Below are 16,745 nucleotides of genomic sequence, written 5' to 3'. Positions count from 1 at the left end.
TTCCACTTATATGCAGAATCTAAGGAACAAAAAAAAACAAACATCAAAAACACTCAAATATAGAGGACAATCTGATGACGGCCAGAGGGGAGGGGGGTTGAGGGTCTAGGAGAATGGGGTGAAGGGTTAAAGAAGTACAAATTAGTAGTCGATAGATGGGTATGGGGAGCACAGCATGGGAATGCAGTCTGCATTAATGTAATGGCTAGGCAGAGAGCCAGAGGAGAGAAAGCAATTAGGGGGATCGTTTTATAAAATATTTAACTGTCTAACCAATGTACTGTATACTTGAAACTAATAAAAAAAATTTTAAAAAAACACAACATGAATGGCCTTACAGCTATATAGGATTTGGCTGAGTTCACTAAAAACAACATAGAAATAAAACAACAAAATAAAAGATTTTTCCTCAAATTCAAGGCTCTTCTGGCAAAAAAAAAAAGTCTTTATCAAAAATTGCTATTATTCCTCTTCATTATTCTTGGAAAAACTCTGAGAGACTTAATTTTTCTGAATTGCTTCTTAGCTAGAAGAAAATCTGAACATAAGACAAATGAAAATTATAAAAGTTGTCAGTAATATTCCTTTTGCTGTTTATCACTGTCACAAATATGTCAACATAGGCTTTTTAGAAAGCATTTTGTACATATTGGGCCTTAGGATTTAAATGAACTCTTTTTAATTACTTTTACTAAGAGAAACAAAGGAATAATTAAGGGTAAATTGTACCCATATTGAGTCTTTACTGAATAAGGACTATGTTCATTACAAGCTATAGACTATATTCCAGATAAATCAATTTTTTCCATCCCTTGTAGACAAGAGGTTTTCAACTTTATGCTTAAAGAACGTTCCTTAGTTCATGGGGATTTCTGATAGTTAATGTGTTCACTGCATGTTTTTTAATTGCCTTCTCTGTGTCAGGTACTGTGCTCTGTGCTGAGAGATTGTCCCTAAAAGAGTTAAAAGTAAACCCAAAGCTGATTTTTTTTTTAAATGGTTTTTCATTGATTTCCCTAAAATAGAGCAGAATCCAAAATCTTTTCTGCACTACATCATTCTCTCTTTACTTTAAGCCCACAGTATTCTGTTTCCACATTTTCCTTTCCCAGAAACTGTCAATAAGTGACAAGTTGAAAGCACACCAAACAATGTGTTGCTGCAAAAAGAGTTCAAAGAGGGTACCAGGAAGAGACAGCTGGAAGTAGGGAAAGCTGTATAGGAGTTAAATAGGGGAAAGGTCATTTAAAAGAGAAGCAGAGGGGTGGCTTCAGCTCAGGTAAGAGGTGGAACTATGTATGATGGGGTCATGGGGACAGACTGTGTATTTGTAAATAGTGAGAATTAAGGTTGTGACATGATAAATATTTATTTGGCCTCCTGTGCCTCCCTCTCCCTTCTAACACAGAGCTAAAATCCTTGTAATTTCTGAGTAATAGGAGTGCTAGGTGCATCTTTTGTTTAACTATTTGGTTTTGACTCCAGTTCCTGACACAGAGCTCATAAAACCCTTGTAATTTCCTGAGTTGTAGGGGTTAGTAGGAGCATCTTACACAGAGTTCTTAGATCTCTTGGAATTTCCTGGGTGATAGGAACATGTTTTGACATGAGACAATCTTTTTTTTTTTTTTTAATGGTGACATTGGTTAAGAAATCCAGTAAGTTTCAGCTTTACACTTTAACAGTAAGCATATATATATTTACATTGTGTATTCACCTCCCATAGTTAGATTTCTTTCTGTCACCACATATTTAACCCCTCTTTACCCCGTCTACCTCCTCCCTCTCTCCATCCCCTATCCTCTGGTAACCACGAGTCTATAGCCCATGTCCATGAGCCTCTGTTTGTTTGTCCTGTTCATTTGTTGCTTTTAGGTTTATATCCCAGATATAAGTGATATGTGATTTTCAACTTTTTCAGTCTGGTTTATTTCGCTTAGCATGATTTCATCTTGAGGTATGGACCTCAAGACAACTCTTGATTGGCTTCTAGATAGCTTCAAGATGGCGGTTAGCCACCTGAAAGACAAAGCCATGATTAGAGGCTTGGAACTTTCAACCCCCTATGCTCCAGGAAGGGAAGAGGTACACTAGAGTGAGTTAATAATCATGCCTATGTGAAAGACCCTCCTAAAAATGCCTAAGCTACTGGGTTTGGAGAGCTTCCCCGTGTGCATTCATGTACCAGGAGAATGGTGTGCCCCAACTTCTCAGAGACAGAAGCTCCCACACTCAGAACCCTTATAATAAACTGGTAAACATAAGTAGTGTTTCCCTGACTTCTGTGAGCCATTATAGCAAATTATCAAACCTGAGGAGAGAGTTGTGAGAGCCTCTAATTTGTAGCCAAGTTGGACAGAAGTGTGGGCACCACATACTTGTGATAGAAATGGAGAGAAGTCTTGTGGGACAGAGCCCCATGGGGTCTTCACTAACTTCGGGTAGTCAGTGTCACAATTTAATTAAATTACAGGACATCCAGTTGGTATTCTCAGAGAACCGGAGAATTGTTTCGTGTTGAAAACCCACAGATTTGGTATCAGAAGTGCATGAGCAGAAACAGTTCTCCTTTGAGGTTTGGTATATGGATAATGATAAGCCTAGGAGGGCACAGAAAGCTATACAGCAGTGGAACTGAGAATGAAGTGATAGGTGATAGCACAGGAAATGGAAAGTAAAAAACAGATAAAATTTCGAAAAAAAGGATAGTATTACTGAACAGGTAGGATATATAGAATGAAGAACCACAAGATAACTCAAATTTCTAGCCTAAGACACTGGTAGAGAAAAAAAATAGTATCAGGGACAGAAAACTGTTATTAGGAAAGAGGAATGGGTTTGAAAATAAGGGAAATATGGTTTAAAATGATCTTAGGAAAATTGGAATTACAGGCATATACATTCACAATCTTACCTTTGCAAAGCACAGTCTCTACTGGTGGTGCCTATCCATATCTTGTCTCCTGTCTCCCTATAATTCTTCTCTTCCTCTCTTAAGATCCGTCTCAAATACCACCTGGACTTGTAAATAATTTGTATGAAACCGGATATCTGAAATTTCAAGCTTTTACCCCCTTTGAACCTTTTTATAGCAAGTTACTGTTAATCTTAAGCTAAATGTCATCCAGCTTCATATTCATCAGTTTTAACTAGCATCATTTCCAAAACCTGTTTGGTATAGTGTGACTAAGTTTGCTGCTAGAATCATCAGAATAAGGAATCTTATTAAAAACTCGTCAAGATTCTCTTTTAAATGTGTATTCTTTCTTCCATTCATCGGGCAATAAGTTAAATACTCAAGCACAAAACAAAGCTATATGTTCTATAGATATGTGTATATGTATATATAAATGCAGGGAAATGATTTGGAAGGATACATAAATACATTTAAGTTGCTAAAAATGTCACCCCAAGGAGGTTTGGAGTCACAAATGGTAAGCAGAGGAGACTTCGGCTTTTTCTGTATTTAAATTTTGATGAAAACGTACATGTTATATAATTTTAAATTTCTTAATGAAATGAAATACTTTTATTGCATTTTTCAAATATCAGTTAAACATTTGTTTTCCAGAGATTTTAAGTTTGTCTCTTCAAACTGCTTAAAGTAAAGATTTTGATAATGAGTTAAAACACTTAAGTGTTTGTTTTCCAATCTTCTTAACATAGTATATGGTGACTGTCAAAAGGTATGATTTTGCTTAGCTCCTGTACTAAATGCTCATTCCCAGTGCTGGATTAGTTTTTATCTGAGACATCTAGTATTTTACATGGTCGTTAGTTGCTGATAGTTACTAGTTCCTCACTGTGTCTTTGCCTTTCCTCATTTTTAATTATGTTGTGTTGTTCTATTACATTAGTTACAAAATTACATTAGTATTAAGTGAGAAAATAGATGCTACTGAATAAATGGCAAGAGTGTTCCTGCATGAATTTTAGGAGTTCTAAGACATTTTTTGCTTCCCTGGGGGTTCTAAGCTTATGGTAGAGTTCTCGATTACAGAAGAAATAGTCTCTGAAAAGTGAGAGAATACAGTTGGAAATTGGATTTCTGATGAATAAATCAAACCCTATTAAAAGATCTAGGTTCAGGTAATTTTAAAAACCATTTGAATTTTCATGAATGTGTTTAATGATTCATCATTAGAAACAATGGTGACTTAGTTGCTAGGAGCTTTTTCTGTGTTTCTGGTTTTGAGTCAGCTAGCAAAAGGAAAAAAAAATAAGCAAATTCAAGCTACTCAGTTGTGGTTTTCACTGACATTTTTGAGCTGGTGTGTTTTCTTCATCACCACAGCAACTTCGGCTAGTTTTTTGCTTTTGATTTTTATTTCTCCTATAAAAACTTAATATACCCCAATGGTTAGACTCTTGAGGGTAGTAAGGAATATCTTTGTTAATTAAGTTAAGAGGCAGAGAAATGCTTTGTGCTGTGTATAGTTTGCAGATGTCTGCATTTCATTAATGTTCTTTTGAAACATCTGGATACCAGTTAGCTCAAAATAATGAAATAGTAAGTTAATTTCTCTTGAATAAAAGGGATGATTTCAAAGTTCCCATTGTAGTAAGTACTTAAATCTATCTCCAGCCCCTCCCCACAACTTTACTAAGTTTGATAAATAATAAACATTTTCATGTGTGGTGTTTTTGGTTTCAATGAACTGAAAGCACAGATTACTCTGTCAGCCCATGAGCATGTGGTCCTTGATTTTGACTCATTTCTAAGGATATGTCTTTTGGTCCATAGCTGTGTTATCACCCCATCACTTGCTAATTTAGCCAGATTTTTTATTCAAAGTTCCTCCATTCTATGAATCTCTTACACCTGCCAGCACTGTTGTTCAAAGACTTGGTTGATTTCTTCGCAAACTATAGTATGCTAGTGTCAACAGAAGCTAACAGATAGTGCTCTAAGACTTTAGGATACCCCCCAAAAAAACTATAATTTACTTCATTTCTAAAATAAAATTTTCGTTGCTTTTAGTTTCTGTCCATGTGTGTCCATCCGATACCCAATGGTCCTGTTCATCTTTAGCCTTCTCTGCCACTGCCCATCCCACCATAAAGGAGGAAAGGCTTGGTTTTATAAAAAGTGAGAATATTCAGACTGCCAATATGATCCTCCTTCATTTTGCTTTAAAACATTTAAAGATTTTCTGGTTTTCCTGTATGTGTCTGTGTCTTCCTGTTATTTGGCATTATCGAACAACTTTGTCTTCAAATCAAGTATTAAAATAGGCATTCAAAAATGCTAAGTTTTCCCTTTCTTTGAGAACTTTGAAGTATTTATTACATGATTTTGTCCTTTGGTGCTCCAATTCTGCTAATTTCTTCTAATCTACTGAATTTTCAAATTTAGTAGAGCGTAGCCTCTTTTTGCAGTCATATTCTTAGTAGCCGTTAGAAAGTGGTTGAGAATTTTCAGGCGACAGTATATTTTTAGTAATTATCTTTGGTTTCCAATCCCAGAAGAGGAAGAGCAACTAGCTTTCTCTGGGTGTGGTAACTCCTTTATTACTGAAGTTTGTTTTGTCTCAAGTATTGCAATGGAGTATTTTACTTATGAGAATACTTCGAGATTTTCTGCTTTTCTAATTAACAATTTAAGTAACCCTATACTAACTAGTATATCTGCCAACTTCCAGAAGTAACGTTGGTGATTAGTTAGAAAGTTAAAATGAAAATGTGTTTCTTCTTTAGCCCAGGCTATACCACCTTAACCTGTATTTGCTTCTGACCCCCTCTGGGCCCCCACCCTTATCTGCTCCAGCCCTTGTTCCCCTGACTTTCCTTATAGTGCCTCCCTGCCTCCATTCATTAGTTCATTGGTTCATAGCCCACAGAAAATGCCTGTGGTGTAAGGTAATTTATGCAACTTCTGAGTCTTGGCTGGCTGTTGAGCGTTCTAAATGGGTGCGGCTAAGAAAGAAATTTTTGCTTTACAAACAGGAATTCCTGGGTTCTATCCAGTGGAAACATGTTTTTTTTCATACGTGCAGTTTCTGACTCATTATCCTAGGACTTTTGCAGAAACTAGACATTTACATTGTTTTATAAACGGAAGGGTCTGGATTCTAATTAGCATGTACATCTTAAAACACCAGTTTTCTCCACTATTCAGTAGAGTGTTCCTATGAAAACTTTCCTAAGTCAAAATGATGTAAAGTGAAGAAGCAATTACCATTAGTTTGTATGGAAAATGTTTGAGCATTCCCTAACTCCCCAAAAGATAACTTACCAAATCATACCAAATAACATATAAAACCTAAAATAACCCTAACATATAAAAACAGTGCTGCTCCTGTTGCTCAGGGTACAGCTCACTGCATAACAGACGCTGATTTTTCATAAAAGTGAAAATCTCTTCAGATTTCTTTTGGTTAGCGTAAATAGGTACTAACGTAGGTCTTTCATAAAAGTGGAGTGACGTAACTCAAAAAGCAGAGAATACCTGTAGTATTAAGATTACTATCTGATTTATGATTATTACTATTTCAAGACATTTTTTAGTTTCCCACTGAATGCATTACTTGTAAGCACTGGGTAAGGCAAAGTAACTTTTTCCTCCACGTAAGGAAACAGGAAAAATTAAAATAGTGACTATTTCTACGAACTCTTAAAAAGTAAATGAAAAACATGCTTTACATGTAATAGGAGGAATACTGATTAATAGTAAACTATTTTACTATCCCCATGAATTTATCTTGAGAAGTAGTGAAATCAAGTTACATTAAGCTGTTCGTTTAAATTCTTATTAATTGAGACTTTTAAGAAATAAATTTATTTGCCACTAGTTTGTATTACTTTTAATAGCAATCATAAGAGTTGAAATTGAAGTATTGGCCATTTGCAGACATCGTACCAGCAACCTCACATGCATTGTCCCATGCAATTCTGACATGAAGCCTAAGAAAGCAGTGTTTGCACCTCCGCAGGTGAGCAAGCACAGACACCCACAGCAGATGCTACTGGGCCAGGGTCACTGGTTAGGAAGTACTGGACACTGCATCGCACCCACAGCCTTGGCCTAACATAGTTTTGCATTTTGTTTAAAGATATCAATGCTTGGTCTTAATATTACTTACAAATTTTATTTTGTTTTTCTATGGAGTACTTTTTAGGTCCTTGCACTTTTGCTTTTTAGTACTTTATAGTCCTTTCATATGTATAGACACTTTTGATGAATTGTGTAGAACTTTACATGTTTATGGAAAAGATTAATCTTAGGCACCAGGAATTAAAGCAGTAAACAAAACAAAGTGTGTCTTCATGGTGGAAAGCCAGACAGGAAACAAGTATGTAAAAAAATGAGTGGTAAAACATTAAATGAGGTAGAAGGGGCTAGAAAGTGGGGTGAGGAAAAGGTGCTATTTTAAGTAGGGTGTTCAGGGATGGCTTCTGGAAATGAAGAAAATTTGTTCATTTGTTTGTTTGTTTCAGTGAAAATTTATTGTATTTAGAATTAACTAGCTGGACTCAGTTTAGATGATCCCAGTTTTGTTGGCAACATCCAAAGCATCATAGTTAGGAGCCAGCCGAACATATGCCATCTTCTCTCCATCAGGCCTGATCAGGGTGTTGACTTTGGCCATGTCATTTCATAGAGCTTCACAGCCTGTTTGATCTGGTGCTTATTGGCCTTGATATCCACAATGAACACAAGTATATTGTCTTCTATCTTCTTCGTGGATGACTCAGTAGTCAGGGAGAACTTGATGATAGCATAGTGGTCAAGCCTGGGGGAAGTAAAATGGGGTCACCTGGCCTAAGCCCAGTAGAACGATAGGCCTTCTTTTGGGCTCAAGTGCATCGGACAATTGAAGAAAGTTTTTAACAGACCTGAACAAAATGGATAAGGAAGCAAACTGTACAGAATTTCTATATGCTAAAAAATAATGATCATTTCTCATTCCTAAACTTTTAATAACAAATAAACTTACTCCACATATATTCTAAGAGCCCATTATATGTAAGATGTAGTTGTTCTGAGAGCTCAGTTTTCTAAATATAATTGTTTTGTTTTTCCAGTAGGCCAAAAAAATAAGTTCAGCTTCAGAATTTGCTCTTTATAATCATATACACAATAGATAAAATTCTCAGATAAAAGACTCAGAGTTGCCTATCTGCTTGACCACCTCCTATCCTTGCAGAAAAAGTGAAGAGAATTGCTCATCTCCAAGAAGGAGAGATGACTTTCTCAGCTTTTATCTCTTGGTTAAAAGAGGCTAGCAATAGGTGAGGATAGTAATGGGAGGACCTCTCGGTATACCTGTTTAAAGCCAAAACCTCTATTTAGATAGCCGATATCCAAGTTGAATCTGTCAGATCCTGTTGACTGTCCATTTGCCTATATCTATGTTATAAGAAAGCAAAAGTCTTAAACTCTCTGCCACTAAATCACCCAAACCAAAAAGTAAAAGAAACTAAAAAAGCCTTCGCCAAGTTAGTTGCCCTTATAAAAGTGTAAAAACCATTCATTTGAAGGTAATTGTCTTCTGAAATCATGGTTACTATTACTCCCCATGGGGTCGTAAGTCCCTGAAGGACAAAACTAGTTCTTATTCCTCTCTAAATCCCCAGGAATTCTGTTTGATGCTTGCATACCCTACTCCATATCTACAGAAAGCAAAAACTGGACTTCAACACCAGTCTTTTTCTCTTAGCTCTCAGAATACTTAAAATCAAATTCAGTATTCATTCTGTAGCTCTTTCTAGGTGTTTATTTATTTTCCTTTTGAGCTTTCATATTGCCTTTTCATCAAAGTGTGAGGATATTTAATTTGTGGTATATTTGTAACCTGTCAGAAACATGTTCTAAATACATCCCCTTCTTTCTAACCACCACTCCCCCCCACCCCATTTTTATTTAAACACCACCAGGTATTCGTTACAGCACTGATGTGAGTGTAGATGAAGTAAAAGCTTTGGCTTCTCTGATGACATATAAGTGTGCAGTGGTTGGTAAGTAAGTGACCTTTGTTTCTACTCTGTGGAAATATGTTTACATACAAGATTATTTTTCAGATGTTAGAGAAATAGACTTTGTCAGAACTGATTTTTTTTAAGTTGCACTGTTTAAGGCTTACATCATTTTTCAATTTGTCTTAAGATTAAGTCTTTTTAAATGGGGAACTTTTTATAGCAACTAATTGCATCTTCTCTAAGCATAGATCTTTGTTTAAAGCCCCTTTTATGCTCTGTAAATAAGACCAAATCATAGAAGGAAATTAAATATGCTGTTAACTTTTAGAAGTAGTAAAGTACACTGATTAAATATGCATTGTAACTTGCCTAGGCTTATCACATCTGTTCACTAGAATTTTGAAGTACAATATTTCAGAAGAGGTCAGTATGAGTTTATTGCATGAATTTTCTGAAATTGAAGCTTAAAGCATCCCACATTTTTGTGATATTAACATAGTGTTGTTGTCTTAATTTTGTTAACCTTTATATGGAATAACAACTTTCAGCCTTCTATTTCAGATGTGCCATTTGGGGGTGCCAAAGCTGGTGTTAAGATCAATCCCAAAAACTACACCGTAAGTATTAAAGTGACATTTGTGCACATGGTACATTTACAGAGGAGTCGAAATTGGTAGACGACTGTATATCTTCCATGCTAGTGAGATTAATGGTCTCTATTTCCTTTTAAAAGGAATAGAAAAACAAGTAAATAACTCATTGAGTGTTTGCCATATAAAGTCATCTGCTAAACATCAATGTCTTTTCATTTTCTTACTTGGTTAAAAAGGAATTAATACCTTCATATTTTGGGGCACTTATCCATGATTATAAATTACTATGATCTGAGATTTTTATATCAGGATCTCAAGATTCCAATGACAAATATCTTAAGTAATCTGGTAAATATCTTATTGTTTATGTTGTCAGTTCCAAGATAATTAAAGCTAGTTGTTCTTGTGTTTTATAGTACCAAATTAACATCTGTATACAAATATAAATATATGTGATTTTATTCTTTTAAAAATTAGCCATTTAAATGAAACTATACCATAGGGATTACTCATAGGGTCTTATATTAATAACAAAGAGAACAGGAACTAGGATTTGAGTCCTACTTCTACTCTGTATAACCTAATTTCTGATCTCTCATTTTCTTATCTTTAAAATGGAAATGCCTACTTGAGTTCTGAGAAGAACAAGATATATGAAAATGTCCTATAATATGATATAACTATTATTATAATAATAGTTATATGATATAACTATTTATAATAGTTATTTATCATAGAAAATTTATCATAGAAAATATGATATAACTTATTTTTTCTGTCAGAAAATTTTTAAATTAGTTTAAAGTATACAGCACATTGGTTAGACATATATAGTTCATAAAACGATCCCCCCAATTGCTCCCTCCTTCCCCTGGCCCTCCACCTAGCCAACATATTAATGCTAACTGCACTCCCTCTGCCATGCTCCCCATCCCCGTGACCATCCATCAGCTACTATTTTGTGCTTCTTTAACCCTTCACCCCATTCTCCCAACTCCCTCTGTCCGTCACCAAATTGTCCACTACATTTGTGGGTCTGTTTTTGATTAGTTCTTTTTGTTCCTTAGATTCGCATGTAAGTGAAATCATATGGTATTTATTTTTCTCTATCTGATTTAAATACCTTCTAGGTCCATCAAGGCAATATATATTTCCATCTCCTTCCTTTTAGTCCATGTGTTTTTTAATCTCAAGTGAGTTTCTTGTAGGCAGCATGTAGGGGTCTTGTTTTCTTATCCATTCATTTACTCTATCTTTTGGTTGGAGCACCTAAATTCTTTTCCATTTGAGGTACTTATTGATAGGAATGTAGTTGTTACCATTCTTTACTCCTGTTTTTGATAAATGTTTTTTCTTCTTAAACAAATCCCTCCAACATTTCCTGTAATACTGGCTTAGTGTTGGTAAATTCCTTTAGCTTATTTTTGTCTGGGAAGCTCTTTATCTGCCCTTCAACTCTAAAGGATAGCTTTGCTGGATGAAGTATTCTTGGTTGTAGATCCTGGGTCTTCATCTTGTCAAATATTTTGCACCAAGCCCTTCTGTCCTACATAGTTTCTTTTGAGAAATCAGCTGCCAGTCTTATAGGTGTTCCCTTATAAGTAACTATCTATTTTTCTCTTGCTGCTTTTAAAATTCTTTCTTTGTATTTAACCTTTGGCATTTTAATTATGATGTGTCTTGGTGTGGGCCTCTTTAGAGCCCTGATTTTAGGAATTCTCTGAGCTTCCTGGGGTTTTATGTCCATTTCCTTCACCAGGTTAAGGAAGTTTTCTATCATTATTTCTTCAAACAGCTGTTCAACATCTTGATTTTCTTCAGGTATGCCTATCAGATGGATACTTGGACCCTTAATAGTGTCCAATATGCTCCTTAAATTATTTTTATAGTCTTGGCATCTTATCTCTTGCCATTCTGATTGAGTGTCCTTAGCTTTCCCATCTTCTAGATAGGTCATTTGATCCTTTTCTTTATTCACTTTGTTTATTCCTTTGTTTATTCCATTTAATATACTTCTCATGTCAGATAATGTGTTCTTCATTTCAGACTGGTTCCCTTTTATAATTTCCTTTTTTATATTTTTTATCTCTTTGTTGAAGTTCTCACTGAATTTATCTACACTTCCCAAAAGTTCATTGAGCCTCTTTATAACCAATGTTTTGAACTTTGCATCTGTTAGATTACTTGACTCCATCATATCTGGATCTCTATTCTGTTCTCTCATATGACTTCTGCTTCCTTGTCTTCCCATTTTGGCTGCCTTTCTGTGGCTGTTTCTATGTACTAAGCAAAGCTCCTAAGTCTCCCGGTCTTATTAGTATGGATTTGTGAAGTAGGTGTCCAGTGGCACAGTCCTAAAAGGGATTCAGCTGCAGATCAAATTTAGCCCAAGCCTGTGCCCCTCTGGGGCCACCTGTTAAGATTCAGCAAGCAATGCCAGAGACCGAAGCCAGCTGCCTCCAATGTGAGTCTAGGTGCTGCTCAGCAAGGAGCACCTGATTTGCTGAAGATACTTCTGGATGTGGCTTGGGTGGGGCCGCGAGTTGGGGGAGGTGAAATTTCAGGGAATCTTCTGTTATCCAGTTTGATGAAGTCACAGCTATGCTGTGTCCACACACTGGGAGTGGGGAGTGCTCAACAGAGGAACAATGGATACCACCAGCACTTCTGTACAGAACAAGTCTCACCTTGCCCCTCATACCGACAACTCAGTGTCTTCTGTAAGTCCCTGGTGCTCAGAGCAAGCAGGCCCATCACAGCCAAAGTCTGCTCACGGGTGCGGCCCCTTTAAGATGTGTCGGTACCTGCTGTCCCACTCAACCGTCTCATTTAACCACTCAGTCGGGGCAGCCTTGCGTCCTCTCCCTGTCCTACCTTCTGCCGTTGAAGGGGGATTTCTTAGATTTCTCCCTAGTTTTATGGCTTGTTCATCTAGATCCCAGGCGATTTTTCCTTGCTGCTGCTCCTTGTTTCTGTCACAACTTTGATTCGGTCACCAGAGGGATGAACAGAGCTTCTATCGTCTACGCCATTTTTTTCCCCCCATCAAAATTTTCATTGTTTTTGTTTTTATTTTTTCTTTACAGGATAATGAATTGGAAAAGATCACAAGGAGGTTCACCATTGAGCTGGCAAAGAAAGGCTTTATTGGTATGTTGTATTGCCTTGTCAATTTCCACTTAGACTGGGAATGTGTTAAAAGTAATTGTCTTAATTTGAACTCCTGCTTTTATCTATACATGCATGGATAGAGTTGCCCTTTTTACTTTGAGACACTGGATACTGTGATAAATATGCTGAAATATCTGGGCCTATTTATGACACATTTCTAATAGAAAAGTTCAGGTTCCTAGTATGCAGTGTGGACACCAGGAGAGATCACTTCTACCTCTTCCACTTGTGCTTAGTAAAGGATTTTTATCACTATAATAGCAGTGCACAATCTCTCTTGCAACTTCTAGAAAGACCAAGGCCATACTTGAAGGAACTAAATAATACTTGTATCATAAACATTTTTTAAATATGTAAAAAGCATTTTTACCATAATAATCCAGTTGTTCTGATAGCAGTGAAAAATCTGATGCCTTTTAGAATTGGAATCTTAAGCAGGCCTGTCCCTTCAAAGTAGCGGGCAGAAACGGAGATGTGGGGAGACTCATTTTGGGGATTCCTGAGACTCTTAGTGTTTGTTTCTAGGAGCTTTTGCCAAACAGACTAAATTTCTGATGGTATCGATCTCTGCTTGATATTTTTGTATCATACTGATTATCTGTGTCTCATGTTCTTCTCATGAGATACAAATATTTTCTGTGATGTATAAATATTTGTCAATGTTTCATTTTCAAGCATTGAGTCTTTCTATATATTTCTTTTTTTGTTCTAGTATTCTAATTTGCTTTAATAATATGAACCAAATTATTTAAAGAATGTTTGCCCTTTCAGTATAGTTAAAACTAAAGAAGACTAGTATAGAAAAGATCTACTTTTTCTCTTTTCCTGCTCCATGTTTTTCTTCCCTAGTATTCTCCACACCGTTAAGTTTTTATGAACTTACGATATTCTTATTTTGAAATTTGCCCCCTTTTTAGGAAAAAAGGCATGAAGTAAATAAACTAATATAGAAATAAATGTAAATGACAGTAGAACTTTTACTAGATTTGGCCTACCTTACATAATTTCAGAGGAATTTGGGTTTTTGGCATGCCTCCCCTTCCTCTACACCATTATGGATTTTGCCCTAATTAATGAGTTAACTGTCTCCTTTACAGGAATGCCTACTCATCCTGAGATTTGTGAATTGAAGTCATGTTCAGCCTATTGATAATAGCCTTCACAATTTTTTATATCATGTTTCCTCTGAGCTTAAATCTGAAATATATTTAATAGTCTTAAGTGGTTTCAGACTTTATTCAGTTATATTTGTTGCACATATCCAGAGTATATTCAGCTTAATTTTCTCTATATTGACAAGTACCTTATAGTTCCAAAGGTTAAAAATGATTCATTGTAACACTGAAAGCTTAAATACTAGCAATTAGATTACTTTGCTTCCATGCAAAAGCCTCATTATAACCCACAATGCAACTAAAGCAGACCTCTGGGCCCAGAAATCTTTGTAGTCTAAGACAGAGGCCCCATGATGTCTTTCTTTCCCTCCAGGGCACAGAATTAGTCTTGAGCAAACCTTTGGAATTAGTGTCATTTCTCTGTTATTTTTTTGCCTTCTCTTTTCACAGAGTTTCACATTGTAGCATTAACCCTGAGTCTGAGTCCTGGCCCTGTCACCTTTTATGAGTTAGGATTAGCTTTTCAATTTCTGCAAAAAAATCAGCTGGGATGGTGATAGGGATTACACTGAATCTAAGACCCATTTGTGGAGTATTGCCATTTTAACCATATAAATCTTCCAGTCCATGAACACTGAATGTCTTTCCATTTGTTTAGGTCTTCAATTTCTTTCAGTGATGTTTTGTAGTTTTTGGTGTACAAGTCTTATACTACTTTTTAAAAATTTATTCATAAATCTTTTATCTTTTTTGATGCTTTTCTAAGGGATATTGGTCTGCAAGATTCTTTTCTCATAAGGTCTTTGATAAGATAAGACGGGCTAACAGAATGGGTTAAAAGGTGTTATTTTCTCTTCTGGGTTGTTTTGTTTTGGTTTGTTTTTTGGTTTGTTTTTGTTGTTTGTTTTGGTTTTGGGTTTTTTGGGGTTTTTGTTTTTTTTTTTTTTAGTTGTGAAAAGTCAGCATTAATTCCATTGTATGAGTTTAGATATCACCTCTGTAAAACAGTTAGGTCTACAGTCCTTTACTTTGTAAACTTTATAAAAAGTTCTCTTGCAATAACCTGATGTCTCCATTCCTTCCATTCCTCTGTATCTGCATGCACCAAAATTACCCTTTCAGCTCTACCCTCATGCTCACGTTCTGTTAAAGCAGTTATTTCTTTTAGCCAGTTTTTCATCATCTTTATGTGCTGTTAAGAATCAAATGATGACAAGTTCATTCCAAGAGTAATTACATGTTTTTAAAAGTATAGATTTCCAGACCTGTTCTCTGTAACGTACTTAAGAATCTATCTTTAATTCAGGAATTACTTGTCATCTGTACATTTCTATATGTTGATTTTGTATAGAGTAGAAAACTCACAAGCCTAATAATAATATCTTGTAATTTTGCTTTGCATAAGGAGACCTTTCTCACCTTAGCATATCTAGACTAACTGATGTCTTTAAGAAGCAATTTATCATACATTTCTGATTTTAAAACTGCACATCAGACTTGCCACTTAACAATAGCTTTCTCCAACTGGAATTGTTACTTGAGGCAACAAGCTTATTTAACACTTGATACTGCTAAAAACAAATAATACTTTCATAGATACCTCTAGAAGGATTTAAGAGCAATTGATATTTATACCTTACGAGAAAAGAAATATGATTAAACAGATTTGTGCTAACTTCCAATTGAGGTATGTCCCTCTAAAGAAATGGAAATTATAAGCATATGGGAGCAGCAGAGCCCTTTGTCAGGATAAGGCTAGAATATGGCATTAATCCTTCTAGGTAGGAGAGTGTACAATGTGGGTTTGGGGTGGCTAGACTTCATGAGATTTATAAGATGCCTAAGAAAAGTCACTAGGACATAGGAGAGTTACATATTGGGTGGTGGAGGAGGACCGGAGTGTAAAAAGTGGACCTTGACCATTTCAAAGTTGTCTTATGACAGTTCTGTATCCATTACATCACAACTTATATGAAGAAGTATAGTACTTAGGATCTGGACCCTTGAAATGTAGAAGAATATTAAAATATGTCTTATTCTGCTGGTTAAAATGTAAAAATTAGAGAAAGAACTTGAGTATAGTCCTTAGAAAGAACTTTATTTGGGGGAGACTTAATAGTTTAACCATTGTTAAAATTGTGTTTTTCTTTCTATAAAGATAATAAGTTTGTATTATAGAATTGAAACTATAGAAAGTTGTAAACAAGGCTAAAATCCAAATGTGAATAAATTTGTGCTTATCTTTCCAAACTCTACACATATGCACGCGCACACACGCATCTACACACACAGATGGAAATATGTGTATAGATGTTATACATCAATGTATAGAAAGGGAAAGAATTTTATGTAAGTAGGAACATACTTATATACATGCTGTATGAACCCTGCTTTTTTTCCACGTGTCCATTTTGGTGATGATTCCAAGTCATTTACAAAGGTGTAAATCATCATTCATTCTTAATATTTTGAAAGAAGTATTTCTACACATTCCTGCCTTTACAGATTTAGGTGAGCATCATGTAACACATTCTATTTTAATCTCCTTGTGGCCTTCAGTAGTAATGTTGCCATTGTTACTTGTTGCTGCCTTTGAGCGAACTTAATTATCCTCAAACTAAGTTTCTGCAACCTGAGAAATTGAAAGCCAAGCTAAAACTTTATACTGATTAAGCTTTGAATAATAGGTCAAAGCAGCATTCTGCAATGGTAAAAGTATTATGGGACTTAACACAATTGCTTTACCAATGCATCTTTTCCCCGCTTTTCTACTTGCTAAGGAGGGCTTACACTCCCAGTAAGAATCATGTTACTGTGCCTTCACATACAGGTATACTCACTAGCCACAACAATCCTCTGTATCAGGACAAGATGGCATTGTTATCTTTGATTGCAGTTTAAGGAACCTGAGGTCAAGAGAAGCTAAACTGATTTGCCTAAACTTGCG

The 16,745-nt window shown here is 35.7% G+C and overlaps 1 protein-coding gene across 2 annotated transcripts in view; it reads left to right on the top strand.

Moving 5' to 3' along the window:
- Nucleotides 1–16,745, top strand: part of GLUD1 (glutamate dehydrogenase 1) — a 37,264-nt gene that overhangs the window by 6,454 nt on the left and 14,065 nt on the right. For both annotated transcript variants that reach the window (XM_011355369.2, XM_023527959.1), the window contains exons 2-4: nt 8,878–8,958; nt 9,481–9,536; nt 12,599–12,662. In XM_011355369.2, coding sequence (XP_011353671.1) covers nt 8,878–8,958; nt 9,481–9,536; nt 12,599–12,662 — 201 coding nt within the window. The remainder of the gene's footprint in view (nt 1–8,877; nt 8,959–9,480; nt 9,537–12,598; nt 12,663–16,745) is intronic.

This window comes from Pteropus vampyrus, unplaced genomic scaffold, assembly GCF_000151845.1.
Source record: "Pteropus vampyrus isolate Shadow unplaced genomic scaffold, Pvam_2.0 Scaffold20, whole genome shotgun sequence".
Classification (NCBI taxonomy): domain Eukaryota; kingdom Metazoa; phylum Chordata; class Mammalia; order Chiroptera; family Pteropodidae; genus Pteropus; species Pteropus vampyrus.
Note: the sequence above shows the minus strand (reverse complement) of the source record. Positions and strands in the feature narration are given on the sequence as shown.